Source organism: Pelodiscus sinensis, chromosome 1 (assembly GCF_052426305.1).
Source record: "Pelodiscus sinensis isolate ZL-2025 chromosome 1, ASM5242630v1, whole genome shotgun sequence".
NCBI lineage: Eukaryota > Metazoa > Chordata > Testudines > Trionychidae > Pelodiscus > Pelodiscus sinensis.
Genome location: NC_143052.1, coordinates 95,414,590 through 95,438,994, shown reverse-complemented (window position 1 = coordinate 95,438,994; position 24,405 = coordinate 95,414,590). Strand labels below are relative to the sequence as shown.

Sequence of the window (24,405 nt, the reverse complement as noted above, 5' to 3'; positions counted from 1 at the left end):
TGGTTCTTTAGACACTGGCACTACAGCATATTTCACAAAGATTCTTCACCAGTATCTTGAGCAGGTGAAGAAAGCTTCCCAGCTAACTTGAACATTGCATTTCAACATCTTTGAAATGCCTTTTCCAAACAGACAACTGAAAAAGCTACATTCGACTGCAGAAATTTTTACCTGCCCAAAGTTTCTATGCACTCTCTCTTTCGTGCACATCTGCTGCAGTAGTGTAATGCTATGCATGCTTAAGACATCTCTCACTCTCAACTGCAATAAAGCCAATTCCTCTGAAAGTATTCAAACCATTAGGTAATCAAGATACCGGCCACAGGGAGAAGAGCAGTGCTTAGGCAAACTGGGAATTTCAGTCTCACACACAAATATGGTAATTGCACATGAGGATTTCCAAAGTTTATTCAAAAGAAGAGAGTTCTGAGGTCCCTCCACTGCCCCACACAGAAGAGTAGATTGAGGATAAAAACAGTACCACTTTAAAGATGGACAATTTTTTCACAATGCTCTAACTCACAGCAGTGCACTGGATTGAGTTTCCTTACAAGTGATTTAATCCTATGGAACATATAGGCACTGGTGCACCAGACTGCTCAGTTCTGAAAGGTAGTGCATCAGCCTAGGTACAAAACAAAGGGTTAAACAGTTTCTAGATTAACAAATCAGAATAAAAGCAGTGTTTCTACTCCCGTTCCTAACCTTGAACAGGCTGCTTATTCAGATACCATAAACATAGTGAAACCAAACAAAATCCAGTATCCAAGCCAATTAACATGTAGGTCTTTCTGCTTTATCAGCTTAAGAAACAACTGAACCCCATGTTGGTGGAGGTCAGAGTCATCAGCCTACTGTCTTTAAGGGTACTTGTTAGGAATGTGAAAGTAACAGTGTACATGGTTAACTGATGAGCCTGGGATTACACAGTTACATGCAGACTCCTGGTATGTACAGGGAGCCAGCTTAAAAGCATATCAGCTCCTGCAGAGCCATCTTCTCCCCTTCCACTCCCTGCTGCCTCTGTATCAAGGGCAGCGGGACACAGAAGCCATCTGCCCCCTGCATGTAGCCACTGAAATCTAGACAGTGCTTGGTCCTGCCATGAGGGCAGGGGATTGGACTCGACCTCGAGGTCCCTTACAGTTCTACGATTACATGGGATATTAAAATACATTTAATCGGACCATTAAGGTTTCCCTTCATATGAGGCTCTGAAAGGAGAATGGGGTACAACTATTAATCCTAAATGCCTCCAGTCCTTGCAGAACACAGGGCTTTTTCCATCTTCTGTTCCATGCAGATTCCTCCCATACCACTGGCTGATGCATCAAGCCTCCCCCACAAATGAGAAAAATAGGAGAAAGCCAAAACAGCAATGTTGCTTTCCATTGCCCATGAAGTTGGACAGGACCAGAAGCTTCACAAGAGCCTCCACCCTTACTCAAGTAGCAAAACCCCAATGTAATTCCTACAGTTTAGTGTTTCTGCCATTTGGTAGTCTTTCAATAATATTGCTTTAGTTACTCTGCTGCTAATGCATATCCTTTACAAACCCCACACGCAGAGCCCATGAAAGCATTGTTAAATTGTGTGGTCCCACTAGGTAGCCCAGCTATTAGATGGGAATAAATTCCAAGCCCAGCAAGTGCACAAGAGGGTAGGTAACCACATTTGTTCTGAACTAGGTAAAGAGAACCTGGAGCAGCCAGCTAGTTGGGCAAGACACACACATTCGCCATGCAGTTAGATTTGTTGTGGGAAAGAGGTAACAGCTGAGAGCAATTTGGATGTGGCCAGGACTGTAGTCAACCCTCTTTCTTCCTCCACCTGTTACCTCTTCCCTTTAAGGAGGTAAAGGAAACACTTATGCAGAACTCAAACCTTCCCCCCCCTCATCCCAATGCTAAGAGTGCAGATGTCAGAGTGTCATTCTTTACCTTTGTGCAGTGAATTAACAGTGCAAGTTGAGATTTCTGTGTTTCAGACAGTTAACATTGCAAAGTCAGAAAGATAGATGAGAGATAGTGACCATTTGGCTATGAATCACCACATGCAAGAGAACTTTACCTATCACTTTTAAGCCACTACTGTGCAGCTGTCCCCAGAACCAGCCTGTGTAATTAGCAGAGGGATTCCATACAGCAGTGATGGAGAACCTAATGTCCAGGAACGGATGCAGCCCCCAGCTTGCCTGATCTGGCCTACAAGACTGTGGGTGGGCACTGAGCATTTGAGAGCCTGGGATGACATTCCAGGACCCCTGCCAGGCTAGAGCATACCAAATCTACTAAGCTGGGTCCCCCTAGGCTCGGATGTGTGAGGGGAATGTGTCCCTTTGCCTGAGGACAGACATCAGTGAGGAACCAAAAATGGTTCCCCACCCTGCCATACAGGATGCTTGCTCTAGATCCTTCAAGTGGTTTCATTGTTGGTTATAATCAGAGGAAGCCTCTTGTCTTCCAGAATCCTGTTACAATCGCATTAAAGGAATTGCCTCCATTATTGCACAGAAGCGCAAACTAGAAACACTCTGCCAGAACAAGTCAGTAGCTTGTTTAAAGAAAGCTGCTGGCACTGTTGCTGACAAGGAGTAGGCAGGGAAGAGAAGGAAGTAATAGAGGAAGTGAACTGCAGATAAGAGGGTAATGGGCAGTCATGTAGTGAATAGAAGGCACATTTTTCTTGTCACTTAAGACAAAGACAGTTTAGAAATTCCTTTGTTTAAAGAGGAAATAAGGTTCCTTCAAGGACAAGTTACAGGCAGAGTTCTTTGGATGCAGCAGAGTAGTTTTAAAGTGACAGCTAGGAAAAGTATTTATATTTCTCAGCTGTTTTCAGGGTGTAGTGGAAATAGGGTGGCAATGACTTCGAGGGATAGGAAGCAAGTGCTGCTGCTTAGAGCGTGATTCCCTGCTTTTTCATTTCACCTTGAGTTCTCTCATATGCCAAGTGCCCTGAGCTGCTGTACTCCAACAGCCTTTGTCGGCATTCCTCTCTCCACCTGTAAGTTTCCTTGGGTCACTGATCTAGGCAACAGGAAAGCAATCCTCTTCCTGTTTCCTTTCCCTCCACACTAACTAACTATCATAGCTCCTTGATGGAGAGTTTGAGAGGCTGGTGAGAAGTGGCGGAATCCACTGGCTGTATCAAGCCACATAAGCAAGACCCTACCAAATTAATGGTCTTGAAAAATGTGTTACAGACCATAAAAGTAGTCTTATGTATTTTTACAGTATAAGTTTCAGAGGAGATCAGTGTCTCTCAAACTAGGGGTTCCAATCCAAATAAGGGTCAAAGGATATTATAGGGTGTTGTGGTATTGCCACCCTTACTTCTGCACTGCAATCAGTGCTGGATGGCCAGAAAGTAGTAGCTACTTGTCAGATACCTAGCTCTGAAGGCACTGCCTCCCACCTCCCCCACTCCCAGCAGCAGCACAGAAGTAAGGGTGGCAATACTGTATTGTGCCATCCTTACTTCTACACTGCTGCTGGAGGGGACATTGCTGGCTGGAATCCTAGCTCTGTAGGCAGTCTCCACTTTCCAGTCACTGAGCTCTGAAGGCAGTGCCACCAGCAGCAGCGCAGAAGGGTGGAAATGCTGTGACCCTTCCACAATAACCTTGCAATTCCTTCTACAGTACAGTAACCTTGCAAAACTTAATTTTGGGTCAGGACCCCTACAGTTACAACCTGTAAAATTTCAGATTTAAATATCTAAACTAATTAAGTTTGTGATTTTTAAAATTCTATGACTCTGAATCCGATCAAAAATGGACCATGAATTTGGTAGGCCCCTATACATAAGGCCAGACAACTGGCAATTGACCATATGGAATTTTCTCCAAAACAAGAAGGCAATACAAGTTCTACCTCTCTAGAGGAAGTGACAGAAATCTAGATTTTTTTTTGTTAATTTAAAAGAGTGACCAGTTGCTTACAAGATGGTGAGTTTCAGCCTCAATCCTCCCATGCCATCTTGTCCCAGACTGTCACTATTTCAGATTGTCCACTATCATCTGTCTTAAGCATTCTCTGTAGCTTTTCTACTTCTGCCACTATAACCCAGATACCAAGACAGGAAGAGACAGAATAGAGCTAGCTCTATATACCATAAGATTCCTTGGCTGCAGGCTTTGATTCTCTAAGAGGAGATCACCTTATTGAGAGATAGGGTACAGACACGATCCTCAGGAGCTTTCCATTAAGGATCCCCAAGTGACGCCAAAAGACAAGCATTACATGGTTTTGCATTACATTATTTCTCTGACAACACTACAAATGCATTCTGCTAAGAGTATCCAGGAAACTAAGCTAGTCTTTTTTTTTTGGTATTTAAAAAAAGCCAATATATTGTGTGGAATAGCAAATAAGTATTTATCCTACTTGCCAGGATAGAACTTGCTTGATTTTTCATGCTATTAAAAATAGTTTTGATTGGCACTCTAGTTCAAGGTTTCAGACCACAGTAGGCTCCCAGCACCAAACACAGCTTTAGGTTTGTCTCCACTGAATGTCACTGTCTTTATTACAAGCATGTGCACACCCCATCCATGTGCCTCTTCCCCTACTTAGAAGAGGGACATGAAGTAACACCGCCCAGTGGCTTCTTCACAAATCAGCAGTGCTTTAAAGTGAAAGTATGGCCACTGCATGAGCTCTGGAAGAGAGCTCTCACAGTGCTTTATGTATTGCTCTATGAGGGGAGCTGCTAACAGAGGCGTGTTTTTCACACCCCTGAATCAGAAGGTTACAGCACTGTGAGGTGCAAGTATAGACTTGACCTATGTCTCAAATATCATTTTGACTTCATGATCTCACTAAGAAAGTCACTGTCCCATAGTTGCCACTCACCTTGCATCATACTCCTGTAGGCAGTGTCTGTGATTGCATATATGTGAGGTGGCATCTCATGCCGCTTTTTGCCTTTGTACATCTCCACAATATCCTCTGAGTATATGGGCAGGTTCTTGTAAGGATTTATAACCACACAGAACAGGCCTGAGTAGGTCTGCAGAGAAAAGAACAGCACAGTGGTTAGTCAGACAAATCCATGTTCCCTTCAAGTTTCTTGCTTGAGTCACTCCTCTTTGAGAGGTTCTACTAGGGCAGTGAGACAAGACAGGAAGGCACAAGTCAATACTAGAAACCGGGCAACAGCTAAAACCAAGTTTATCAGTATGACACTGCCTCCTTCAAGCTACCCTACCAGGTACTCCAAGGTATCAGGATGGTATTGAGCAGAAACTGACTTATACTGGCTAGCTCATTCCATGGTTAACTGCAGGCCCATCAAAACTAGTTCCTCCTACTTTCAGAGACCAGAAGGTATACATTTTACCTTAAAGCACTGGTGGGCAACCTGCAGCTTGTTGGCCACATGCAGCCCATCAGGGTTCCATTTGTGGCCCATAAGACATTTGTTTTTCTACCAATATTACTAAAGTGGTGCCTGTGTGAACTCAGGTGTGTGCTGACTGCACACAGCCAACACTGTGCGAGCCGTGTGCTCCTTTTGCATCCAAAGCATTGCTATGACTGAATCGAAGAGCCCTGCAAATATCTGTATAAATGAGTTGCAGATATCTGTATAAATGAGTTCCCCCACCTTCTCAAGTAAGACAATTTTAGCATAGCAGAGTCCTCTACTCCAAGAATAGGAGGCATTTGATCAGATTTAACTTCAACTGGATCATGGTAAAGATTAGACTAATGGCAATTAGAAGAGTGGAAATAGCATCTGTTACATAGTTTATAGTCAGAACCCTAGTTTTCTGGCTGTGGCTTTCACTTTGAATAATTAGCCCTACCTAGGTGTCTGACTCAAGACAAGAGTTTGGGCATGCAATTTTAATCCCACACCCATTTTTATATGGCCTCATTGGTGCACAAGTGTCCATTGGAATACTTTCCATTGGGAAGGGAGAGTCTAAACAAGCTTTCCTGTGTATGGGGGCAGTTTCAGAATTAGCCTTGCATTGGAGGACACCAGACATCTTGCACACTACTTAAAGACCCCAATACTATTGAAGCATCTCTCCAAGAGGGGATCCTACCAAAGGAGTTAGACTAACTGAGCTACCTGATACTCCACGTGGCACTGCTGCTTTGAACAGTCGCATGCAGTCTGGGGAAACCAGAGCTCACCCCGGGCTGCCCACGTCTTTTCAAAGCGGCAGCACCACGTGGAGCCTGAGATGTGGCCACAGGCTTCAAGAGGCGCAGCCACTTTGAAGCACTCCTTCTCCCGTACCCCCTGCTGCCTCTGATAGAGGCAGCAAGATGGGAGAGGGGGAAAGCAATTAGTCAACCATCCTGTCCACTATTCAATAAGCACTTGCTTATTGGATACTCAACTAGTCCTTCACATCCCTACTGTGCATGTGAGTCTTCTTTTCATTTGTCCCCCAATCTAGGAACTGAACCCAAGTTTCTAGAGACAAGAGGCCTCTATTGCAGCTGTGCTTTGCTTCAGACATCACTGCCCAATATTACAGTTGTGGAATTAAACTTCACTTGTTTCAACTGAGGCATAGGGCAAACTAAGAAACAGCTTTACTCTATCATTACAACTCTAGCTGTGGAATGCCAACAGGAATAGATTAAGCATGTTTGACTCATAAGTCAAGACCAGCTTGGGCAGGAAAAAACTGTCTATTCTTTTCATAAGCCTATCCTCTGCTGAACTGGAATTTTTGCAAGGTTCTGGATTTACATTCTGCTTTGGATCCAGAATACATGCTTAAGATGAGCAGTGCAGAAACAAATTGCCAAGATAAGCTAAAGCAGTGGTTCTCAAAGTGCAGTTCACAGACCACTAGTGGTTCACAGCTGCCTCCCAGATGGTCCATGGATCCATCTCAGCCTCCCCCTTCTCCCTGCAGTAGGGAGGCAGGGCTGGTGCTCCAGCCTCACCCTCCAGCCCCTGTGCAGTTGGAATGCCAGCTTCCTGCTGGGGTGGGGGGGGAGGGGGATGAGGAGGATGACTTGTTGCATGTAACCCGGCTCGCGGAAAAGAAACACTCTCTATGCCCCCCCCCCCCCCCACACACACACACACACACACACACACCTGGAGGAACAGTAGTACACAGGCATGCTGCTTGGAGGCTTTTCCCACTACTCCCATTGGCCAGAATCTGACCAGTGGAAGCAGTGGGAGGTGGTGCCTGAGACCTGTGAGGGGCACAAAGGGAAGTAAGTGCCCCCCACCCTCTTGTGCCCAGACCTCCGCATCTCGAGCCCCCTCGCAGACCCTCCCCATTCCTGCACCCTTCCTCCTGGGCACACACTGCACCTTCCCTTGCTCTTGCCCCCTCACCCTGGCCAGACACCCTACTCTCAAGCTTGCTCCTGCACCCCACCTCCCACCCAGACTTCCCTCACCCCCTTCTGCACCCTACCTCCTGCCCAGATCCTATACCTCCATTCCTTTCACCAGCAGCCCCGTCCAACACAATGAACCCCTCATTTTTGTCCCAACCTCAAAGCCTTGGGGGTCCACAAAGTCCACTAACCTTGGAACCCCAAAAAAGTAAATCTGGCCTACAGGAAGCCCTGAACCTCAGTCCCAGTTTCTCCCCCTCCCTCAGTAGGGCTGGAGTGCCGGAGGAGTGAAGTGTCTCAATTGGGGGTCACATCAATGAGGCTTAGGGATTTCTGGGGAAAAATTTTTTTTTAACTTCTCACTTCTGTGGTCTCCAACTGACTTTTTTTGTGGGTTAGAGGCCTCTGACCCACAAAAAGGTTCCCCACCCCTGCCAGAAAGAAAGAAAATATGGGAACTTTGTGTGTTCGACAGATAGTTTATCAAACTTCAATAAAAAAAGAGAAAGTTGAAGCAATTAATCTGTTTAATACTTTAAATATTTCCTTACATACTGGTTAAATTAAACCACTCTCCTAGCAGCAGCACTAGCAAAATGGCTCCAGCATAATTATGTAATTAGCATGAGTTTCCATTAGCAAATGGTGGCCAAAAGAAAGGTTTGCATTGGGCCATGGCATGGGCCAAAGTTTGAGAACCACTGAGCTAGAGATTACACTTACAGGGGTGGGGAGCCTTTTTTGGGTCGGAGTCTCTGACCCCCAGAAAAAGGCAGCCGGGCACCATACACAAGTGAGAACATACAAAAACAAGAAAAGCAAAACACACGCCAAACACAGTGATGGGGCCCACTGACTACAGAGAAGACACTCCCCTTTCACACCTGAGGGGCCAGCCTATATTGTGTGCTCTGGTCCCACTGAGAGCGTCAGAGGGCAAGGGGGAGCTGGCGCACCAGTGTGGGCTCCTACATGCTTGCGGTGGGGTCCCTGAACCTCAGGGGCCAGATCCAGCCCCTAGCTCCCCTCCCCCAAGTTAAACTCAGTTCAAAGACTGAGTACAGATAATCACAATCAGCAAAGTCATCACAGTCTAAAACCAAATCAACTCTGTAGAAACAGCTCTCTTCAGTCTGTGACACTGATTTGCTATTTCCAAGTTCTTGAAATGCTGAAATGTCTGCCCCTCCCTGATCAAGCATCTTCAAGTCACCATTGTAATCTTAGCCTCAAGCTTTTCCATCCCCCCTTCACAGGAAGGATGGGGGATGGGGGAGGGGAGAAGACATCTCAAAAACAAAGCCCCCACCAGCAGGAAGAGAGAAACCAAAAGCAAAGCTGTGTTGATGACCTTTCCAGAGATCTTTATTCCAGAGATAATTTGTTTGCTTTCTTCCTGTCACGAAGATTAGTGCCCAGCTTCTGTCCAGTAGAAGGATTTTAGCCCTTCACCTTAATCTCCAATTTACTGGGGAGGGCTGCTAGCCAATCTGCCCATTCGATAAGTGAACTGTTCAGACTCATTTTTGGATGGATTGGTAGGAGCAAGATTCTCACTAGCTTAACACATTACTAAATTAGGTTTAAGAAGGAAGTCTCACTTTGTTACACCTATGCACGAGACCACTTATCCCACACCACCTGTGAAATGGCAGCCTATTGCAAGGCAAGTAAAATATTTAAGTCCCTTAAAATGGTCTACATATCACTAGTTTCAGGACTTAATGAATTCCATTTAGAAAGGGAAATATTACCTAGCATACTAATAAGTGTACAAGGATACTATGTAAGTGACAATGTACCCATTTCTCAACAATCTAAGGCACAGATATTGCTTTGATTCTGAGCTGCACTGAGATCACAGCCCAGGGAGGTGAGGGCAGCTGTGGTTACATATAACTTCCCAGTCAGCTATTCATCAACTTAGCATAACTAAATGTACTGAGCTCCAGCCACATCTTCCCACTCATACCTCTATCATTAGATAGAGAAGGCTGTCATGGAGCTTTTTCACCTGCTCTATGCCTGGAAGAACCCTCACTTTAACAACGGTATTCTGTAGCAGCTAACTATGTCCCCTGTGCCTCTGGAGTGGCATAAAAGTCAGAAATGGAGCCAAAGACTCTAGGTATTACACATAACAGTGGTTTTCAGCCTTCATTTGACATTTTTAGGGATCAGCAATAGGAGGTACTGATGCCCAGGGGTCCGGGCACCAAAGGTTGAAAATGCTGATCTAGAAGTTGGCAGTTCAAAGGGGTTTACACAGGAGGTACATGGCAGGAGTGAACATGCGCCATTTTCTACCCTAGATTGAATTGCTAATCACTAGAGAGAAACATGGTCTTGCCACAAGTGGCAAGGAAGTGGACTAGGCCTTTTTGGATGATTAAGTAAGCAGGTGTCAGACAGACTATGGGAGATGTATTGTGAGAGAAGACAAGGTACAGTGAGGTTTGAATGTTGCTGTTCAAAAACATCTGTAATCAAGATTTTCTTTAGCACTACAGTAACACTAGCATCCTCAATAGGTCAGAGGGCAGCAGACAAACACTAAAGAATCCACTTCATATTGCCTAGACGGAGATACCGAACATCCGGCCTTTCTTGTAAGATCTGCTATTCCAGCTTTGACCATTGTGCTATCATTCTTTATTATGAATGAATAGGCTAGGACCAAACAAAATTTCTCAAGATGTAAGCAGCCAGTGCATTAAAAAGAATCACATTACCATATCATCTAGTTCATCCTGTGCCCTTTAACAGACTCTAACAGCATCTGTCATCTGAAATGGGTTGTGCCCACAAAAGCTCATGATACCATCTACATGTTTTGTTAGTCTAGTCTTTAAGGTGCTACCAGACTATTTGTTTAAGTTTTTTCTACTTTAACAGCTTAAGACGCTATTCTAAAAGTCACTGTTTGATGCAAGTCACATTAACAGTGACCTTTGAACAGGAACTACAGAATTAATGCCAATTTCAAATTTTTACCTTCTAGTACTCCTCCATTGGACACACAAGCATGTCAGAGAGCCTGGCTTATATAGGCGGCCCCCAACTTGTGATGTAATCAGTTTCTGAGAAAGCATCACAAATCGGGGGCGTCGTTACTCAAACCCTCACTTACTATAGGTGTCATGCACCGTCGTAAATGCGGGCTGAGGACGTAAGTCGGGGTTTGACCCCCTCCGCACTTAACCATTTTTGTAAGTGTAGGGGGTTACAACTCGGGCGGTTGCATCTCTGGGGTTTCCTGTACCTTATTCCTTGTGATTGTAGATTATGATAGTCATGCAACAGATATCGCTGTCATTTCCATGACAACCTAGTAAAAGAACTATGCTGCTCTTGTATGTGTTGGCAAGTGGGAAGGAACTAGAACCTGCCAGTTCAGATATATTTCTCATTTCAGAGACACTATACTGGGGTACAGTTTGTGTTACTGGAGAGGGCAGACATGCTAAAAACTTGAATCTCGGAAGGTGATTAGACAGCCAGCTTGGCATTAGCATTCCCTCCCATTGAGGTTCCAGATGTGGGAAAAAGCAAACCAGATGTTAGGTATACATCTCAAGTGGATTTTTGTTATTTAGTACTGTTTTAATCAGGCTTCCTGTTTACTACTTTTCAAACTTTTTTCTAGCCAAAAAGCAGAATTAATGATATTCAAAACATACTCTAAACAATGACACTCTACATGCCAAAGTCCAACCATTTCACCACAGCATTCCCGGAGGGCTCCAGTCTACCCCCCGGGGAGAGTTCTGGGACTTCCCAAGCAGCAGTGTCACACAAGAGTTTCATAGGAGACATAAGGCTAACTGTGTATGTTTGGGATAGAGATGTAAAGGAGCAATCAACTGGTAACTATCCAATAAACCTATGCTTATCATGTAGTCAAGTCGACTACTTGCATCCCCCCCACCCTTGCTGCCCATTTCAGATCCAGTTCCCCATAGCACTGTCTCCATGGTGCTGCCTGTTCTTCCCCCTATCAGAGGCAGTGGGCGAGGGGGGCCAGAAGGATACTGCCACAAAGCAACCCAGCTGTGAACAGAGGCTGTTTCATGGCAGCAGCCCCTGTGCGGAGGAGGGGAGGGGGGAGGGTGCTACCTGAGGGTCCCAGTGAGCCACGGGCCAGATCCAAAGGCTTGGCAAGCTAGATCCAGCCCATGGGCCATATTTTACCCACTCCTGTGGAATCCCTGTGGAATAAAAGCCTTCCTTCCCAATACAGAAGATTGTTACTTACATAGATGAGCCCTGAGTAGTATCTCTCCTTCAAGTTGTGCAGCACAGAGGCCTCATTCAGGCAGGTCAGCTCTGCCATATCTTCCACTTTAGAGAACTTGGGTGGATTCATCTTCTGAATGTCATCTTTGTTTATTTTCACTTTCTTTCCATTCTCTGCCAGCTCCACTATGGCCTCTTCTCCGATTTCTTCCTTCAGACTGGCCGCCTCAAACCCATTCTTCTCCGATGGGACCCACACCAGCTTCTTAGCTGCCCAGTCAGCCTGAGCCAGTGGATTGTTGATGAGGTTTTTGTCCACATAAAGGTATTTATCAACATCTTTCTGAGCCATGATGATTTATAACTAGGGACCTGCCAGGGGAAAAAAAGATAAATAAATTTACAACTCAAGCATCATTATAAACTCCTAGGAACAAATGGACACTACATTGGCTTTGGTTTCTAGTTATCAGAGACCTCCCCCCCGTACCCCACTTCAATTAGTCACATGTAGTTTGTCATCATTACAGATAAGGTCAGAGTTTCTGCTCCTAAATGACAGAGAACCAACAAAAACTGATGAAATATATTTTCTATTCCCGGGGGAAGGAGGGAGAGGAGAGAAAGAGTTACTGACATTAGCACTAAACACTATAGTACTTTACCATAACTCTGCTTGCTTCGCATTCAAGTTAAGATCAGATTTACCACTATCCCAGGCTGTTGACAAAATTCACCACAGAAGTTTTAATCAAGTTTAAGCGCTTTTCCCTCCCTCTCCATTTGAAGTCTCTCTGGTATTTCTTAGTTCACCAAAAGTGTGATGTCTTATGTACTTCAGCATTCACGAATGCCATGGATTGAGCTGTCAGTTACCCTTTATTCCTCAAAGACATCCCAAAGTAACCCAAAATAAAATTTGAGAATTTAAAAGGTTGGCTAAGAATTGGCTAAGAATTGACTAAAGTACAGCCAGATTATGGTAGCCTCCAACACAGATTTAGGTTTAACTCAGTTTGTGCTCTGCAGATCATCTTTACAGGAAAATACTGTTGAGAGAGTGTTGGTTATCAGGGTACAGAACTCTAGGTTAAGAAATATTATGGTCACTATCTTGTTTAAAATAGGGATGTAAAATTATATTAGTTAACTAGTTAAACTTTATATAAAAAAGATCAATTGAACAGGGAGGGCATGGGACTGCTCCAGCCCCCACCAATTAACCATAACCGATGTACCATTCACATCCTTAGCTTAAAGAACATATTTCTGTGATGGTTACAGAAATGAGCCCTATAGATGGCAAGATCACCAATGCTGCATCAGAGACAAAACTGGGGATTTCTAAGAGCAGGGCTCGACAAATACAATCTAGTCGCCTGTGGTGAGTAGACTAACCCGGAAGAGCAGGACAGCGCGGCTGGCGAGCGAGGCTCTCCACAGTTCGGCGAGCCCTATCTAAGAGTATGTATAAAACTAAGCAGTCTATATCTATCAAAACCCGCATCAGAAATGCTTCTGCCAAGGACTTTCTAGCTCTTAAAATGGGATTTATGAAAAGTATCATTTGAAGAACTCAGCAAATCCATGTATATCCACTTTATATCTGCCTGTGCAAATGCAGACATCTGCAGCTCATTTTTGCGGATATGGATGCAGATTAAGGATGTTAAAGACTAGTTAACTATCCAATAAGCAGGGGGGTACTTCAAAGGGCAGCACGGCACAGCTGAGCCCGGTCCCTATGAAACGCAGAGGAGGAGTTTCAAAGCAGCAGGGACTCTGAGCTATGAAGTCCCTAGTTGACCCCGGCTCCATGAGTCCACTTCTGTTTTGAAATGCGCAAGAGCCCCTGCTGGAGACTCTTGTACATTTCAAAGGTGGCACCCACATGCAGCCCGGAGTCAGTGGGACTTCCCGCTACACTTTGTTCCACATTCCTCCTTTGAAACGTACAAGAGTCACAGCAGGGTTCTTGTACATTTCAAAGGAGGAATGCAGAAGTGCCTATTGACTAGTCAAGTTGATGGAATTTCCATTGACTACTTGACTAGTAAACTAACTGCAATTTAAACATCCTTAATGCGGATACAAATTTTATCTTGAACTCTGCAAATCTGCAGATGTCTGTTTCACAGCTGCAAGTATCCACATCTGTGGATTATGAATGTGGATAACCACTGATCCTTTTTGCAGATGCAGATACCAATTTTATATCCATTTGGTTGGCTAATCAAGATTCTAAGGCACTGCATGCATCAGGGCTCATTAAACCAGAGAAAGCCAGCTAGTCACTTCACAAAACTACCAAAAGTGTTCACATCCCAAACTCATAACTCTGGTCATCTGAAGAAGTGGGCTGTGCCCACAAAAGCTCATGACACCAGCTACATGTTTTGTTAGTCTATCAAGTGCTACCAGACCATTTGCTGTTTTTTTCTTAGAAACTATGTTCACCAACTTGCCAGTCACAACTCATTCAGATTCTATGCAAATTTGTCAAAATTTGCAGTTAGAGAAGGGGAAGAAAAAAGGAGAAGAGGCAGAATGGTTTGTGCACGCAATAAGAGACTGTCAAATACCGTTACAACAGTTCCTCTTAAGGTAGCTTCACAATATATTTATGTAAGGTATATAAACAAAGCCTGCAAAGCCAAATAGGCAGCATTCTGGTACAGCAGAGTTTCCCAGAGAGACAAGAGGCCTTAAGAGCTTCACTGCAGAAGCAATCTGGCCCCAACATACTGGGCTTTAAATTGATCCCAATGCATCCCAGCACTGGACATATGCAGCGGCAAGAGAAGGCTGGAAAAATTCCAGCTATGATACAGAAGGGTGCTGAGCCCCAATCCAGCAGTGTCCATACAGTCAAGGAAATTCTTTTATCAAATGGATAACTGTAGTCTCACTTTGTACTGAATGCTGTACTTGTTCCTGCGCTGCAAGTTTTGTAGCCATCAATAAGCAACAAGCAGTCCACATACAAATATTACACGAACTCATTTTAAAATCTATACCTTTAGACTATGAATGCCAGAACTAAACAAGCTTGTTTAAAAAAAATACACTTTAATCTAGAAGCCCGAGTAGATAAAAATATCTGCAGTGAAGCTTGTAATGCCACTTGTCTCTCTGATTTGATAGTATTTTAGGCCTAATTTCTGCAACAGGACAGGTACAACCTGCAAAAGGGGCACCAAGGAAACAGCCATTATATCCATCGTTGGCTAAATAGCAGTAAGAACAAAGGCAGGGTAACCATTTTCAAATCCTAGGCCTTTGTGTATACTTTCACATTTTGTCAACAAAAACTGCCTTTTGCTGACAAAGCAGTGAGAGAATATATACTACAATGCAACTTTTTGTTGGGAAAAATGCACCCAGTTTTGGTGACAAAAGACTTCCACCTTGCAAGAGACTGGTCTTTTCCTCTCCCTTTATTGTCCACAAAGAGCCAGCATGGACAAACAGAGTGTTTGTTGTCAAGAAACCTAGCTTCCACCAGCCTGCCCTGATGGCTGTGCTCAGTGTTTTGTGGTCTCTGCTGCCCTGCAGGCATGCACCCCTCCCCTTTCAAAGCTCAGGAAGCATCTGACAGCTGAGTAAGCGGCTGTTTGGGGAACAAAGAACAAATCATTGGAGTGCTTCTTCCACCCTGCACTAGAAACACAGCAGCAGGCAGAGTGCTGCTACAGGAGGGCTGGAGAGACTGCTCTGCTGCTTCAATATTCTTCAGCATGAAGATCTCACAGGGCTACAAGGGAATCAGATCTGCCTTAACACAACACTGCACAGTAGGCCCTGTGGGAGGTTTACCCATATTGCTTTGCTCTTACCTATCCGCAAGGTGCTAGCAATATGGCCATGAAATGTCAACAATGGGAAGCAGAAAAACTGGTTTGACTGGTTTTCACTTTTGACGACTTCCGCACTGTTGCCAAACCTTCCCAAGGTAGGCATAGCCCTACACTGATTGTGTCACTTACAGGTGTGTGCTATCCAACCACTGAAGTAAGAGTCGGCTGTCAGACCAGACCATTCTAGCACTACACCACACTACAGGAAGTTGAAAAGTAGTACAGGATCTGATAAGAATGGATTGGTGATTCAGCACAAGTTCTTGCAAGTCTCAGCTGGCCTTGCATATCTCTCTGCTACAGAAGAACAAGCCAGCCAAAGGGTTAAAGATAGAAAAAAGGAACTAAAGCAAATTATTGTATTCATAATCCTATCAGGTTTGGCAATGCAACAGCTATATTCTAACATCCATTACACAGCTTCCTGCAAATGCAACTTCCAAGAATTTAGCCAGTTGCCTTTTTTGGCTATAATCAAGCTGAAGCACTCAGCCTCTGGTGTGTGCTGCTAAGTCAGGATTCCTCAGGAAATGATTAAACGGAACATAACTAAACTATCTGAAGACCTCTCCATTCAGCCTAACACATATATTCCCCTTTCTACTCCGAGCATACGCTTGTTAGTCTAGAGATTCTTCTCCCTTTAAATGCAAGTAGAGATGAACCCCATTTGGCTAGGAAACGGGACCACAACCAGCGGTCTTCAAAAAGGTCCATACCTGGGAGTGAAATCTTAAAACAAAACACAACCAATGAAGAGGACAGCCACATTAAGACCTGTCAAAGCCCTTATTTTGGGGTTTCTTGTCCTACATCTCACACACTGAAAACTGCTCTTCAGCAGCGAGAGAGGAGTTAGAATGCACAATGCAGTTTGGTAGCTAGCCCTCTTAGCTCATGGCTTCAGCATCCATGGTATGCTTCTGCCTCCATCAGCCCAATGGATCAGAGTGCCAGGGTCATTCTAGGTTGTTCATTGTGCTGGATGGGCATGTAGAAAAATAAGACCTCTAGAAATAGTCATTATCCATGCAGTACAGAAATTAATCCAGTACCCAAACTAGAAGCAAATCCATTCCTGTTCTGGTGCTAACACTAATGCCAGGATGAAGGAGGTTATTTGTACCTTGAATTTTAGGGCACTCTTTAGCACTACCCTACCTTCTGCTTCACACCACAACTATAGAGCTAATAGTAGGAGAGAATTACTAGAGCAGGGGGTGGGCAATAATTTTTTCAGTGGGGCTACTTAATGAATTTTAGTACATGGTCACAGGCTGGCTTCACCTCCAGAAGGGGCGGAGCTGTGGACTAGCCTTCTGCAAGAGTTGTCTGGGGCCAGAGGATTTGAAGTCTAAACACAATAAAGGGCTCACTGCTCTCACTGCTACTGCATTGCCTGGCAGCCACCTAGGCTTACTGCGGCTATTTAAAGGACTCACAACTGCAACCCCCTACTGTGGTAGCGCTGTGACAGGGAGCTGAGAGCCATTTAAATAGGATCTTGCTGCCTGAGCCACTGCCTAGAAATTCTGTGGCATGGGCAGTTAGATACAGTCCACGGGCCAAATCAAAGCATTAGGCAGGCTGCATCTTGCCCAGCCCAATGCTAAAGGGACAAGCTCCACTCTATCTTCTGCACCTGGGACTTCTATAATAATGCAGATACTCCCTGTGCTAGTGTTATTCTTCGGGAGCTTTATGCTCCCAAATCTTTTTGAAGTGGTGAGGCCATGGCCCAAAAATACATCAATAAATAAATCAGTTGCTAAAGGGACTGCAAGAGTGACACCAGCACAAGATCCCAGTTCAGTGAAGGATGCAATTATCCAGTTAAGCTCTGAAGCCAACTATTTAGAAGTACCCTAGTGAACTACAACACTAAGTCATCCTATACGTGGCTGAGTATGAAAGATATGAAACTATATTCATGTACATGGCTATCATAACACTTATGAATATAGGCCAATTTCCACATGCTGAAACATGTTTGCAACAGAAGCTGATCTGGTAATTAGAGATAGATCAAACAATGGATGTCAGTGTATACACGAATATACAACCAACCAATAAACATGGGCTTCTGTTAATCTTGTACACTACATGCATTCCTTCTGCAACCCCTTGCTGCCTCTGTATCAGAGTCAGCGGGGAAGAGAGCAGGAACCAGTGCCTGTGAGAAGCTGGCTTAAAAGCCAACTCCCCAAAAAACACCAGATCCGCCTGTCCCCATCCCTCCCTGTGCTCCTGCCTCTCTATCAGAGACAGCAAAGCGCAGAGTGAGGGGGGGAAGGCTGGAACCAATACAGGTGGGAAGCAGCTCCCTGCACACAATCGCCAGACCCCCCCCCCCCCCCCTTCCCTCTTGTGGGGAGGAAGGGAGATAGGAACCAGTGTCAGGAGGAACTGGCTTAAAAGCGGGTTCCTCCAGCGCCACCTGCCCTCCTCTCTGCCCCCCCCCACCCCCCAACTCCTGCCTCTAGCAGAGGAAGCAGCATAGGGTGCGGTGGGGGGAGGGGAGGGATAAAGGAGGCTGCTGCAAAGCAGCTCCTATCCGTGAGGGGTGGTCCAAGCTGTATCAGACAGGAGCGCAGGGCAGCAGTCAGTCAGTCTGTGCAGGGACCTGGTTTATAAGCTGGCTCCACTCGTGGATCAGCTCCCAGTTTATAAACCAGCTCCCCACACAGACCGGCTGCCTGCTGCCCCATGCTGCTGCCACTGATACAGAAGCAGCAGTGTGGAGTAGCAGGGGGCTTCTCAGGAGTAGGGATGTCAAGAAGTGGGTATTTCACTAATTGTGTAGTCGATAAAAATTCTACCGACTGCATGATAGTCAATAAGAGAAGGTGCTGAGTCCTGGTTTGTGCTGGGTTCAGGAGCTACCCCACTGCGTCTCTGCAGTTTAAATCTAGTAAGAGCTAGGCAGGCAGCCCAACTCCTTACTACATTTAAACTGTAGAGCCAGCAGCCCCTATCTGTGACAGGGGATGGGGTATTCCCAACATGAAACTGGGACCCCCCGTGAACGGAGGCTACTGCCAGAGCAGCCTCTGCCTGCAGTGAGCCTGATCCAGCAACAGCATGGGAGTGGGTGGGGGCAGGGGGCTAGATGGCACAGCCGAGACTGTGCTGGGGGGGTCGTCTTCTTTTAAGCCAGCTCCCCTCAGCACTGGCTCCTGCTTCCCCCCTGCCCTTTGCTGCCTCTGATACAGAGGCAGCAAGTGGGGGGGCGGGGGAGAAGAGAGAACATGAGTAGTCAACTCAACTAACAGATAAGCCTAGACTTATCAGTTAGTGGACTACTTGCTTACATCCCAACCTAGGAGCGGGGTTGGGAGCACACTGACTGCCAGCCCTGCCCTTAGAGACTAATAGTCATGTAACCACTAAGATTTCGTGAGGTTACACGACTATTCAATTACACAACATCTAACATCCCTAATCAACACAGGCAATCATGCTTTAAAAAAACCAAACAATTAAGAGGTGTGCTGAGCCAGGTAACCAGTCTGTGTGGGAAAGATACCAGATGCAGAGCAACACTAGCAAGTTGTTTTTCTTGGTAGTTTGTTTTGGGTATAGACATTTATCTATACATGTATTTTGGGCAATAGTTCAGATAAGCAGATAATTGTGATGTTACCAAGGTTCTTTATATTTCTAGTTAAAATTTTCCATCTGTGTGTTGTTTTCAGAAATAGTACACAAAGAATGTCACAGATCAATTGACACAGTAGCTCCCAAACAGTGGTCCAGAGAGCTGGCTAGTCAATTTACTTTCTTTTATCCAGATGCCAATCACATTGGGAGAAAGCTATAAAAGCTATCCTTTCCCATGTAAGTAGCTGTATGATCACCACAAGGATGTGACAATTTCAAGTGAAGGAGAAGTGGTCTCTATAGTCATGAATGGGATGGGAGGTGCCCACAAGATCTTAAGATAGTCCACACTATATAAATATGGGGTTCTCATGCTTTTATTTCATACTTTCCTTCCAGATTTCTCTGGCCTGACAAACTTTAGTTTTCAGTTAAGATCATATCTATTCTAGAGATGTGATCAGGCAAACGATTAACTGGTAAAGATCACCCTTAATGGGTGATGCTTACCAAGTAACAGTTTATCCTCAGGTTGCTCCTGGGCACCAGATAACTGCTGATTCTACCCTGCATACTGCCAACTTCCAGGCCACGAACCTGCGCTGATTGGGAGCCAGCAGCCCTCCCCTACCTGTCATTGCTTCCACCTCTCCCACCCACATGAGGCTGCTGACTCCCAGCTTGCACAGACTCAGAGCCAGAAGCCCCATGGGGCTGGAGCAGCTTAGCACATGCAGCACTATAGTAAGCTCTGTAGCATAGCCAGAGCTTTAGTCTTGTTGCAGATTTCTATCCTCAAGTTTTATGAGTTAAGCAAGTTCTTTTCCACATATTTCTTTCTTCCAATAGGACTACTAGGTGCCCATGTAACAATTCTACTAATTGAAACTCACCTTGACCAACCTGAGAAAGATCTAAAAGTTGCACCCCTTGCTGAAAATCATTGCCTCTAAGTTTCAAACTAAGAACTATTTTAAGACCTTTAATAGAATCCAGCATTATCTGTTTGTAATTTAATCTTCCAGAACTGTTTGTATTATTACCTCCTCAGCCTCAGTGTTTACTTTGTCAGCACTGTTATTTTTGGGATTGAGCCACTGCTCAGCAAAATGGGCTTGGACTAAACTATCTAGTTAAAAGAATAACTAGTGTTAGACAGAAAATCAAAAAGCACTAATAGATTTATTGTAGTACTTGGACGAGTACTAGTTAGACAGCTAGTAGTAAACCAGGAAAATTCTGGTTTAAGTCTTCCAAAGCTTTCACTAACTTGAGAGATTCACAGACTAGTCCCATAGGCACTAAATTCCTGGAGAAAAAGATCTGCAAAAGCAAATTAGTCTCCTTTCTAATCTGAGAATAGCAAAGAGGAGATAAGAGTGGTCTTGTAGAGCAAGTCTTGGACCAGTTTCTGAATTTGCCATATTCCTCATGTGACCCTGGGAAGGTCATATGTACATCCGTTCTTTATCTGTAAAATGGAATACTACTTTTGAGTCATCAGGAAAAAACATCATTGCTGTTTATCAACTGCTCTGGTAATGGGACCAGAGAGTAGAAATATTGTCTGAAACAACTCACTGTAACAGAGCATAAGTGTACATGTTCAGGCTTGGAGCTTGTACTTCCCTTTCTACCTGCATGCATGATTTGTCTAGAAGCTAACTTTTGATAATCATCTAATAAGACACTATTACATTTAAGTGCATCATCTACAAGGGAAGTTATCCTGACACTGTATTGAGTGACCTTTATGCCAGCATTGCAGAGACAAGATTAGAAAAGGGAAAATGAAGGTTAGCTTCTTTTAGGTAATTGGCACTGTCCAGATACTTCATGTATTCAGTTCACATTTAACAGTTTTAAGTTTTTTGAACAATGTAGTTACAACCCACTAAATAAATCAGCTTAGGACTTTCCATCAATAAGGGCAAACTCACTCAGAACCTTGTCACAACGAAAATACATCATCATTAGAGAAATGGTGTTAGTAGTAGATTAAGGTACAATTCAATAACAGCTAAGAATCTCTTCCCAGTGGGAGAACTTGGATTCTCTTTGCTAATGTAGAAGGCTTAAAGAAACTCATCTTGAGCAGCTTGGTTAATCAGAATCACCAACAGACATGCCAGAAGTCCTATTCAAACCTATGATCCGAGCAGGATTCTTGACTAGATTCTGTTGATAGAACTATTCCCCATTCCCCAGCCATCTGAGTTTAGTCTGTCAAAAACCAATACATTTAAAAAAAAAAAACACCACACACAAAAACACCCCACATTTAAGGAGATCCAATTATATAGCAGACGCTGCCTAACTGGAACATGCAGTATGCTGAGATAAAATGCATCATGACAATGAACTACCAGACTGCAACTTCTCACAAGACTGCAGTATCTGTGTGTCATTATTATTGTTCCTCTGAATTTGCTGAGGAACTGTTTGGTTTCAGCTCCTTAGGGCTTCTTAGTACAGGCAGAGAGAATCCTGTGGCCAAATGAGTAGAAAGATGAACCAGAAAAGAACACATTCAAAGCCATACCTCAGTTTGTAAAGAGGGTTGTAACCTGAAGCCTTAGTTATCACTGAAGATATTATAGATTTTATGGGCCAGTAGCTGGATCCTGTTTGTTCTAACACATATATAGCCTGATATAGACCGGGGTGGGCAAAAGGGCCTCTGCAGGCCGATTCCACCCTGCCAAGCAGGTGGATCCAGCCCTCAGAGGCCCTGCTGCTCCCCCACCCCAACGCCAATTAAGGCCTGGGGGGGTAAGGGAGCACCCAAAGCCTTCTCTTCTGTCCTTGCCCTGTGAGCAGCATGCGGTGCTTCAAAGCACCACTTACTGCTCGCAGGGCAGGGGCAGAGCAGAGAAGGCTTCACACCCTTCACCGACCCCAGGCCTTAATTGGCCTGGAAGCAGGAGAGCATGCAAAGCCTCCTCCCACCCTGCCAGGAGCACGTAGTGCTTTGAAGCACCGCACACTGCTTGCAAGGCAGGGGGAGGGGGCGGGAGAGAGCGAGCAAAGGAGGCTTTATGCCCTCCCCTGTCCCCAAGCCAATCAGGGCCTGGGGGCAGGGGAACTGCATAAAGCTTCCTTCGCCCTACCCTGGCCCTCCTAGGAGCCTGCAGCACTTCAAAGTGCCACATGCTCCTTGCAGAGCAGGAGGAGGCTTCCTGTGCTCCCTGCACCAGGCCCTGATTGGCCTGGGGGTGGGGGAGTGTGCCAGGACTCTTTCAGGGCATGGGTGCCTAGTGGGGAAGGGAGGGGCAAAGGGACACCCCGCCCCCAGACCATGATTGGTCTAGGGGTGGCGTAGCCCTGCTCCTTCCCATTTAAGCCCCGTCCCTTCCCATTTAGGCCAACCTCCTTCCCATCCCTGCTATAAAGCCAAGTGTCTAGTGCACTCGGCCAATTGATGAATGTTGCACACTGCAATAAGTGTGGGAGCAGGAATTCCATCCTGAAACTCCTACACAGCCTCCTTTGAATTTAAAGAAGTTCTTCATTATGGTCATCTTCACTTAAAGAGATTGTGTTGCAAGAGAGCCATGTTCCTTTTGATGCAGCTTTTACTCAAGACACACAGCAATCATTACTAGATTTACTATAGTTACTCTTGGGAGGAATTCTGCACCACTGCACACAAGCATGTGCTGCACAGATTTTTTTTTTTTTTGCTTTCCTACAGAAAAGTGAACTGATAGGGAAGCAACAGGAAGTGGCAAGAGTGGTCATGCACACCTGCCAAGCAGCACAGGTGCATTGTTTTAGGCAAACGAAAGAGCCAGAAGAAAGGTAAACCACAACAGGGGAGGGGGGAAGAGGGAGCTGCACACGCCCTAGCGACTTCTAGTTTCCGCTGGGCTCAGCTACTAATTCTGGCTTGACGGGGTGCAGAAGGACTTCCTCTTCCCTTTCAGAAGCCACGGGAGCTGGGTCAGACCCATCCCCAGAAAGCACCTCGGGCTGCAGGAAGTTCTAACCCCTTGCTTCCAGCCCCACTCCACACCTGGATCACCCCTCCCCCCAAACACACACTTCTGCCCCCCTCCCCAAATACACACACAGATTCCACCAGACTGAGCCTGCATGCTCCACATCTGGAAAGGGGGCCAGGGGGCTAGGCAAGATGTGCGAGAGACTCTCTCACTTCATGCTCCTGACACAGAGAGGCAGTATCCTAGAATTTCTGGGGCAGGCTCAGCTCATACTTTGTATCAGGGTTGGGTTCAGCCTCACTGCCAAGTCCATGTCTGAGGGTGGGGGAGCTAGAGGGTGATTCCCCCACCTCTGTGCAGCCAGTGACATGTGCTCCCGACTGCCATGCTGGAGCCACTATATTTGTCAAATATGGAAAACTGTACGAAACGTTAGAGTGTTGCGCATGGATATTTTTTTTTTTGGGGGGGTGGGAGGGAGCATGCAGAATTTCCTCAGCAGTATTTCTCTGCATTCTAGTCACAGCCTGATTAATCCAAGACATCGCAATTATGAAATAGTTCAACACCGATATCTGGTGATTTATTTAAAAAAAAAATCAATTGACATTAGTGCTACACCCAGACTTACAAGCGGAAATATTTATACCACTGTACACTAAGTGCATGCCCCTCACCAATGAGAAAAAGAAATCTAGAAACAAAGGTAATTATGGAGTCATATTCAGCTGGATAGAACACAAGAGGATGTGACAAATGTGCTAGGTATCACAAATTTTAAAACAGAGCAAAGGTAGTTGGTCTCACTAGAGAAGAGGGGTAAATTAAACACTGGTGAGAAATTTAAGTTCTAGAGTTCAAATATGGCCAAATCAAGACACTGAATCTCTACCCTGCTGGAAAACTAGTTATTTTCATATGCGCACTACCCCCATTTCTACACTGTGTCGTTTGCCATTCACTAACTAGATTCTAGAAGTGGATAGTCATGTCCACAAAAAGACATCCTTCTACCTTTCCTCTCTGTACTATACAACAGGGAATTTCTGATACAGAATTAGTCCACAGTCAAAGCGAAGCATGAGAAAGAGTTAGAGGGGACTTAATGTATCTTACAGATTTCCTTGAAAAGGTCTCTAAGCAGGTATTTTCAGAGGGGTGAATATGGGATACATGTTTTTGTATGACCATCTTCTGAAGTCCCTTAATTTGCTCTCAAACCAGGTGGTAGGCACATGACGCTCTAGTATAATCCTGGTCAGAGGGTGGCTGTTTTAGGACAAAGGTTTTAAGTGAGAACTACCAGAGATCATATAAGACAACACTGCCATCACAACTCAGAGTGATGGCAATGATTAGTCACATTTCCCTCCCCACACAATAACTGTGCTCACACTAAGTCATACTATATTTTATAGGTGAGGCCATAAAGTTAACTAG

The 24,405-nt window shown here is 45.0% G+C and overlaps 1 protein-coding gene across 2 annotated transcripts in view; it reads right to left on the bottom strand.

Annotated features, from left to right (window-relative positions):
- MYH9 (myosin heavy chain 9) overlaps positions 1–24,405 on the bottom strand; it is a 99,137-nt gene that overhangs the window by 61,146 nt on the left and 13,586 nt on the right. For both annotated transcript variants that reach the window (XM_075937802.2, XM_075937811.2), the window contains exons 2-3: positions 11,584–11,936; positions 4,857–5,013 (exon numbers count right to left, since the gene is read on the bottom strand). In XM_075937802.2, the coding sequence (XP_075793917.1) occupies positions 4,857–5,013; positions 11,584–11,916 (490 nt within the window). In that variant the 5' untranslated portion in view covers positions 11,917–11,936. The remainder of the gene's footprint in view (positions 1–4,856; positions 5,014–11,583; positions 11,937–24,405) is intronic.